Source organism: Corticium candelabrum, chromosome 11 (assembly GCF_963422355.1).
Source record: "Corticium candelabrum chromosome 11, ooCorCand1.1, whole genome shotgun sequence".
Classification (NCBI taxonomy): domain Eukaryota; kingdom Metazoa; phylum Porifera; class Homoscleromorpha; order Homosclerophorida; family Plakinidae; genus Corticium; species Corticium candelabrum.
The window spans coordinates 6157827-6166231 of NC_085095.1; the positions used below are offsets into that span (position 1 = coordinate 6157827).

At 46.7% G+C, this 8405-nt stretch overlaps 2 protein-coding genes across 2 annotated transcripts in view; one reads left to right on the top strand and one right to left on the bottom strand.

The window, feature by feature from the left end:
• LOC134186340 (zinc finger and SCAN domain-containing protein 2-like) overlaps positions 1 to 2514 on the top strand; it is a 9411-nt gene extending 6897 nt beyond the window's left edge. The window contains exons 6-7 of the mRNA XM_062654271.1: positions 1 to 167; positions 1977 to 2514. The exon at positions 1 to 167 is cut by the window's left edge and continues 407 nt beyond it. Of these exons, the coding sequence (XP_062510255.1) occupies positions 1 to 167; positions 1977 to 2308 (499 nt within the window). The 3' untranslated portion in view covers positions 2309 to 2514. The remainder of the gene's footprint in view (positions 168 to 1976) is intronic.
• A 1632-nt stretch (positions 2515 to 4146) lies between these two features.
• Positions 4147 to 7387, bottom strand: LOC134186383 (metabotropic glutamate receptor 8-like). Its single transcript, XM_062654341.1, has 2 exons — positions 4475 to 7387; positions 4147 to 4418 (listed from the first exon to the last, which is right to left on the bottom strand). Exons 1-2 carry the CDS (start codon positions 7251 to 7253, stop codon positions 4360 to 4362), a joined length of 2838 nt encoding a protein of 945 aa, XP_062510325.1. The 5' UTR covers positions 7254 to 7387; the 3' UTR covers positions 4147 to 4359.
• Positions 7388 to 8405: the final 1018 nt, after the last annotated feature.

Here is an 8405-nt window from a genome sequence, read left to right on the forward strand (position 1 = left end):
CTCTGGCAAGCACTGGCACGAGAGCTGCTTCGTGTGCTCGTATTGCAAAGAGTCGCTCGCTGGCCGGCCAATGATAAATCACGACACGGGTCTGTACTGTCCGGGCTGCTATTACGAAGCGTTGGGCGAGAAGTGCGAAGCATGCAAGAAGCCTTTAGGCTCCGAAGGTGAGCTTATTGGGTACACGTTGGTCAATAGTTGTGACTCTTTTGTATGAATGCCAACTGGCCAGAATGCCGTTTAGTATAATATCATCGTGGGGTGGCAATAACTATGCCTGTTTTTTGTATTATAAGGAACCATCCGTATTTATCAACATTTTACAAAAAAATGAAAACTTTTTGAATTACCCAGACCCCCTACCCCACCCCGAAAATGAAATGGTTAATGTCTGCACTTTTCAATCTGTGTGATGTCACACCTATATACAATCTAATGGCGATATGTACTACCTACATAGCTACCGTTACTGTACAATGTCCGTTCCTTGTTAGCACAATGCATCCAGTCGTCTGGAAATCCGTCATCTGCCACAACGCTTCCACCATCTTCTCATAGTCATTTGGGGGTCTTGCGTATATGGTAGGCTGAGTGACAGTGCCTTCTCTACTGAGAAAGGCAGTTGCCGCTTTACCGCCATCTTGCAAATATGACCCATACATGTCAAAGTCCCGTCTGGTCAATTACTGAGCGTATTTCGTTGCAAAGCACCTCTCAAGTTGTCTGAAACGCCATTTTTCTTCCTGTTTGAACGAAACGTCCAATTACCCCACCCTCCAAATGAAAAGTTTGTTTTTTTGTAAAATGCATTTAAATACGGATGGCCCCTAATGGTTTTAATGACTTGAGCCAATATGGCAGTTCCTTTAAGCTGTAACTTTGTGGGGAGTTAGCCTTGAACTTCCAGGGGAGTTTTTGTCGCTTTTAGCAGCATTTGTATGGGGGTGTTGGATTCTTTAGGAATAGTTTTAGGAGCCACTTCTCTGTATTTGTGTAATAGGGTGTGTTTTGGTAACACTTCTAATTTTAGTCTATTTTCTAGGGATTTAAATTGACGGGAATTTCTGTTATTTCCTTAGTATTTTTAGTTTGTGTAATAGGTGTATCCTTGTGTTATTTATTTGTGTAATCAACCTGAGTGCGCATGCGCTAGTGTTACCAGACCAAGCAGACTGCAATTGCTGGTGTTACTTAGCATGCCAGATGTCGGCAATCCCACATGCCAGTCAATGTGTCCAGCCTCCTTCTCATGCATGCTCTACATATTAATTAGCAGGTGCCAGTATCTACTCGTGCAGCAGCAACCAGCCCTAAAGGCTGGTTTACAATATGATGCTGACGACGCTCACGAGGACGTTAGCAAGAACGCTGAAAAGGATGCTCAGGTGGCTCAGGTGCGCATCATATTGTAACCAGTCTTAACATAGGCAAGCAGCCGAGGGTTTAGCCCTTTAGTGCTTCGTCATTAATGGCTTGCCATTGAGGTTAGGAAGTTGGTTGTCAAATGAGAGATAGGGAAATGGATTGTAATGCACAGCCTGCACAAGCAGACTGGTGGACTTTTGGTAGGGAGGTAGAGTTGCTAGTCGTTAGGGTAAAGAACAATTGGTCGAGTAGCATTGGCTAGTGTGGCAATCGTTGTGTGTAATTGTGACCAAATTTGTATCTTGGGTGCATTGTCTTTCCCAATGTAAATGGTTAGTAATGGTTTTGGCTGACTTTGATTGTGGTTTCTGTGTGTGTGTGTGTGTGTGTGTGTGTGTGTGTGTGTGTGTGTGTGTGTGTGTGTGCGCGTGCATGCATGCATGCGTGCGAGTGTGTGTGTGTGTGTGTGTGTGTGTGTGTGTGTGTGTGTGTGTGTGTGTGTGTGTGTGTGTGTGTGTGTCTACAGTTATAGTGTAGGCACTCGTGTTACCAGCTTATTATGCAGACAAAGTCGTCAGTCTGTTTGTAGTTGTGTATTCTCTTCTGTGTAGGTGGTGTCACTTACGGTACGTCCACGTACCATCGCGACTGCTTCAGTTGTGAAGAGTGTCGCGAGACTCTTGCTGGGAAACAATTCACCAGGTCTCCCGACGGCGACAAGCTGCACTTGTGCCTCGAATGCTACGATCGTTTGTATGCCAAGAAGTGTATGGCTTGTAGTCAACCGATCGTTGCCTCGTCGTCCTCCTATATGGCTCTCGGAGACCAGTATTGGCACGAGACTTGCTTCTTATGCTCTGAGTGTAAAACCTCCTTGTCGGGCACTGGATTTTTCCAACGAGATGGTGCACTCTTTTGTGGCAAGTGTGGAAACTGTGGATAATGTGCCAGGTGCATGTTGGTCAGTGGGACGGAAGCTTTTAGAAGGTTGGAGAGTTTTAGTAGACTTACAGATAGTCGTGCTTGTACAGAGCGGCCGCCGAAGAATGGGTTGGCTCTGCTTGATCTGCATGGTGTAGCATTTTATGTGTACATGTGTAGTGAAGAGTGTACGCTGTCCCCAACTGCCAATTGATTTTCTATTGCAGAGATGTCGAGTAGGGCACGTGTTGTCAGCGGTGCATGACACATACATGTATGCAATCGTGCATGTACAGTATGCATGTATGTATGTATGTACAGATGCAGAGATGTATGTGTGTACAGATGTATGGATGTACAGATGTATGGATGTACGGATGTATGTATGTACGGATGTATGTATGTACAGATGTATCTATGTACAGATGTAATTCAAACTAGTGGCAGCGTTTTCAACCTACGTTGATTTCACGCAAAGACCTTAGTTTCAGAGAGTATCGCTCGTGAAATGTTGTTCACAGATGACTGTGATGTTTGCACACTCTCTTGATGATATTCAAAATATCATGAATCACTTCAATAAATTTGTGGAGCACTTTGGTCTTACAATCAGTTTTAAAAGACACAAGTCCTTTACCAGCCCAGGCCTGGAAGAGGCTCAGTACCTCGATACCCACCTGTAAGAGTGGGTGATCATGCTTTAGAATATGTTCACTTACCTGGGCAGTACTTTATCTGTCGACAGCACCATTGCTTCTGAGGTCTCTTCTAGACTTGCAAAGGCCAGCTCAGCATTTTGCAAACTTTCAAAGAAATAGTGGAAAGGTATGATATCAAGCTCAAGACTAAAATAGATGTGTACAAGGCAGTCATCCTACCAACTTTATTGTATGCCAGTGAAACATGGTGTCTTCTACGGCGTGATATTAAAAAAACTCAACAGTTTTCACATGAGATGTCTTCATCAGATCTGCCATATTAAATGGGAGGATATGATTCCTGTCACACAGAAGCCCGGTCTCGTACTGGTGTCTGTGGATTGGAGTTCTACCTCATTAGAAGTCAACTCCGTTGGACTGGTCATGTGACTAAGATGCCAGATTCAAGAATTCCTAAACAGCTTTTGTATGGAAAGAGACATCAAGGCGGTCCAAAATTAAGATTCGAAGACTCTCTTAAAGATAATTGAAAGAGGTGTTCTATTGACCCTCACGATTTTGAGAGACTTGCCACAGATAGAGTCACGTAGAGACGTTGCTGCAATGTGTCACTGAAATAGTTTGAAAAATGAACGAATTAGTGCTGCGCAAGTCAAGAGAAAACGCTGTAATTAAAGACAATATACAGCGTCTGGCTCACTACGCCACTAGTTCTCTTGTTTGTCCAACATGTCAGCTACATTGTCGATGTAAGGCTGGACTTTTATCTCACATGAGGCACAAAGGACACTGTTAGTCTTCACCGCAGCGGTGGGCATGCCATCACGTATGTACGGATGTGTGTGGGGGGATGGGTGAGGGTGTGTGAGGGTGAGGGTGTGTGAGGGTGAGGGTGTGTGAGGGTGAGGGTGTGTGAGGGTGTGTGAGGGTGTGTGAGGGTGTGTGAGGGTGAGGGTGTGTGAGGGTGAGGGTGTGTGAGGGTGAGGGTGTGTGAGGGTGAGGGTGTGTGAGGGTGAGGGTGTGTGAGGGTGAGGGTGTGTGAGGGTGTGTGAGGGTGTGTGTGTGAGGAGGGTATGTGTGAGGAGGGTATGTGTGAGGAGGGTCTGTGTGAGGAGGGTCTGTGTGTGAGGAGGGTATGTGTGTGTGTGAGGTGTGTATGACACACCAACACTCAGCAACACATGACTCCATAGTCATCATGTACAACTTACACCATATTTTAATCTGATACGCAACACAGGAACCTACAAGTCTGATAGCAATACACTTACCAACTACAAATTAAAAAAACAATTAGCAGCCAAAAATGTACTCATTATACCAGTAATCATAGCTACATCCTCATCTTGTGTAATGTATTGCCAGCAGGCATGATGCTTAGTAACGTATCCTACCACAATGGGCTAAAATGGCCTTAAACTGCATTGATAAAGTGTACACTATTGAGTCGAGCTGGTTTTGAGTGCGACGCATCTACATCAGTGACAATAATGAGTATAGACAAGTTGCAAGACATCACTATAACTGACCGCCGTTTTCCTTCTCATCACTGCTGCTGGTTCCCTGCGTGTACGAGCCCACGTTGCCTGTATCACCCATAGATGGTCGAGATGAGCGTCGCATCGTCGATTGCCGTCGATTCCTTTCCGGCCTCAAGAGAACGATATAGAGTTTGGGGACAAATAGGCAGCCCCATGCTGCTAGAGCACTCAGCATGATAGCAAGAGCGACGATGGCAGTGATGTACTGATCGTCTAACCCGATGAAGCCGAACGGGATGAATGCAAGCCAGATGATGCACTCGGAGTAGGCAGCAAAGCTGATGAACATGGTCTCACGGAAGTTCTCAGGGATCTTGCGCGTTCTGAATCCGTAATAGGTGCATACGATGATGAGAGCGAAGATCCAGAGCCACGTGATGAGAAGTCCCGGATCAACGAGATTCTTGCAGATGCGAATGACTTTGAAGTTGTTCGTGTCGATCTGCGTTTCAGCTTCGGGAGGCGAGATGAGCAACCACACGGCGGCGATACAACACGACATGATGACAATGATGCCGGTGAACACGACCTGACTCAATGGACTGATGAACGGCGGTCGCTGGACGTTCGCCGCACGATTGAACAGACGGGAAATTCGGTTGGTCTTGATGAGAAGGGCACCAAAGACCATGGACAAAAACATGACGGGACAAAACCGTTGTATACCACATGTTATATCAGTCGGTTCACCAATGAAGACAAACGTCAGCAGAAAGCAGAGCAGCAAGCCTGACAGGAGAACAACGCTCAGCTCTCGACTCGATGCCATGACAATAGGTGTGCCCCATTTAGCGAAGAACGCAGCAAACGTTATCGAGACCAACGTGATTCCAACGATGGCGAGAATTATGAGAAAGACTGCGAGGCCATCTCCATGTTCGAGGTATTCCACCTCCAGCTTGATGCAGCCCGTGTGTTGTTCGTTATTCGTCGCATCCGGTTGACAGGGTTGACATTCGCCGTACGAACTGCTCTCGTATGAGACGTAATGATGATTTTCATTACAATCCTCACACCTCCAACACGTGTACGCTTTTTCTCCACTCATTCCAACTCGAAGTCGGAACTTAAACTGACCAAGCTGACACTCGTTGCTGCAGTTCTCCACGGGCGCGTTGTCCACTCCACTCTTACCGGTTATCCACACAATCTTTTCCTCGGCTAAAAACTGAAGATTCGAGTCATCGCTGGAGTCGTTATTATCGGATACCGTATTGCTGAGCTGCCATACTCCAACGTTGATGAAGTCGATGTTTTGTGGTGGAAGCAACTTTTTATTGATATGAAGATTCTTGATGTCGTATTTCGCCTGAACGAAGTCGCCTTTGTCGAATTTGAAATCGACTTTTGACTGAGCCGGGAACGTCACGTTTTGAATGTACTCTTTGAATTCGCTCGAACAGAACTGCGTCTCGTTGAAACACAAGCTCACATTGCTGCACATCTCGAGTTTGCCATTGCACTTGTCCTTTAACAGATTCCGTAATGCGTACACGAACACGTTGACAGCGTCGATGACGTACGCGACTTTGCTGTCGAGATGATGACTAACCGACGCCAACGAGTTATTGTTCTGGCACACGATCGACGCATTGGTATTTCCTCGAGGGTCGCACCCAAACTGTTTCTCCCAGTACTGTGCGAACCACGGATTCTGCTTTTCGGTGTAGTTCTTTGGATTTAGATTCTTCATGTGCTCTTCGAATTCCGCCACCTTCACCGATTCGGGTATGACCGACAGCATCCCCCTGGCAACATCGATACTATTAATATCCTCGTCTGGATCATACACGGCCTCCACCTTGTCGCCCCACGAATCTGACCCAATGAACGTAAAATTCCGATCTTTCAACTTGGTCGTGTTCTTGATTGCGGCCATCAGGTTCTTTGCAACATCGAGATGAGCAAATATAACCATCAAATTCCCTCTACTCAACGGATTGTCGTCTGTCACATTCCCTAATACTTTTCGAACTGCAGCCTGAACGGCCGCTCGATCCTTCTCCACATCACCATCTCCTCTCGACAACTCCATTTGTGTACCAATATCGATCCGGGCCTCTTTGGCTGCTTTGATAAACTCCTGGATGCCGGCTTTCCCGTATAAGTCGCTCGAATGGGCCGTATGCACGTACCGCCATCCAAATCGCTTCACAATATCGACCATCGCCTCCGCCTGGAACTTATCCGGCGGTAGCGTGCGAAAGAATGACGGATAACGCTTCGAATCGCTCAAAGCGGCCGAAGTCGACGCATAACTGACGAGTGGCACACCAAATAAGTTGAGCAAGTCGGTCACAGCGGTCGAGATGCCACTTGACGCTGCCCCGGCAACGCCCACCGTAAAGCGATAATTGGGGGTCGTAACCGCCTCGATGTTGAGAAACGAGAGCGATTCGCGAAGCGCGTAGCTACTATCCTGACACGTATCTCTCATTTCGTACCCGATCTTGATATCACCCAACAGTTTCTCCTCGTTTGCTTTCAAAATGGCGTATCGCATCGCTTCGAGACGCTCGAATCCGAATTCGTTCAACGTTCTCGATAAGTCCTCACACTTGACGGCGCCCTGTTCGTCTTTACTCGCCTTATGAACAGGAAAAAGACCACCAATGATGACGTCACCATACCTCTCACCCTGTACGCCGCACTCGTTTGGGCTGCACGGCCCGGTTATTGCCTTCGATTGCGTCCTGCTTTGGGCGGCGACGACGGAGAGAAGAGCGAGAGAGGTGACGAGGAGTCGAATCCTTGCGTCGTGAGCCATTCGGCTGGTAATCGGATAATAAAGCGCGATGCGCTTGTCTGAGATGTAAATAGGACGCTGTTTGTTACACACGTGCGGAGCTTCCTCTGGTTGCGCACCTTGCGGGCAACAAAGATAAATCAAGAGAGCACAGAGATCACGTGCCCATGGGGGTTTGCAAACAATGCGGGGATGCCAACCAGGCGGCACGTGCCGGGCGTGGTTTGTCATTCCTAATGTCACCACAACGGTGAGTCGTTACAACATGAGAGTCTATGCCTCGAAGCTGCCAGGGTAGTTGTTATATAATATCATGGCAACAGAGCAAACTCGGATGCAAAAACAGCCGTTTGGCTGCAAGAGTCTCCAGGAATTAGACCTCGCTGTGTACCTACCATTTTCTGCAATAAAATAGAGCTCTCTGTATGACTATATATGTCTACTGTCATTGAGCTTTAAAAATTTGTTTCTGTGGAATAAAATATCAAGGAACCTGGAGTCTAATTTGTGTTCATGTCATGCAGGTATGCATTGAATGTCTCGATGCCACACCCATATATATGTACAGCTCCACACGAAAGGACCGCTTGCAGCCCTGCTCCAGCATTGAGTTGCATAATGCAGGAAGCCACTTGCCGTTTCTACGTGCTGTGAGTGGCCAGGAATGGAACGGTTTTGAGGAACCAGAAATTATGGAGCATCAGCAGGCGGTAGTCTGGTTGTCATTGCCTCTGGCTGTCGATGCAACTATACTCTTGAATCAGGCGATCCCTGTCAGTGCATTGTCTACGTTTTGCTCGGTTAACTAACATTTCACGTTTTATACAGAGAGGTTTGACAACTGGGTGGAAGTGGCACTTAGTTAGACACCTTGGAGCATCTGGTGTCATGTCATCTGTTGTCTAGAGTATTAGCATTAGTGGTTTGTTGCTGTCTAAGAGGTAGCATGACAAAAAACAGACGTTAGTGTGACTCTATGCAAAACCCTACACTAGACGTTAGATGAGTTCTAGCTAGAGATGTGTGTTGTCTGGGTCGTGCATCATACGTGGCAAACAAATCATCAACTGCAGGCTAGATGCACATAGATTTAATTTTTTGACTTATAACATTCATCAACATTTTAATATGGATGTCAGCTTTGGACTTGTGATGCTGTGGTGTTATGCTTTG

What these genes read in the sequence shown, in the direction of transcription:
- LOC134186383 (XM_062654341.1), bottom strand. Translation starts at nt 7,253, where the DNA reads ATGGCTCACGACGCAAGGATTCGACTCCTCGTCACCTCTCTCGCTCTT. An exon ending in TGATGAGAAGGAAAACGGCG is followed by an intron (nt 4,419 to 4,474) that starts GTCAGTTATAGT and finishes TCACTGATGTAG; the next exon opens with ATGCGTCGCACTCAAAACCA.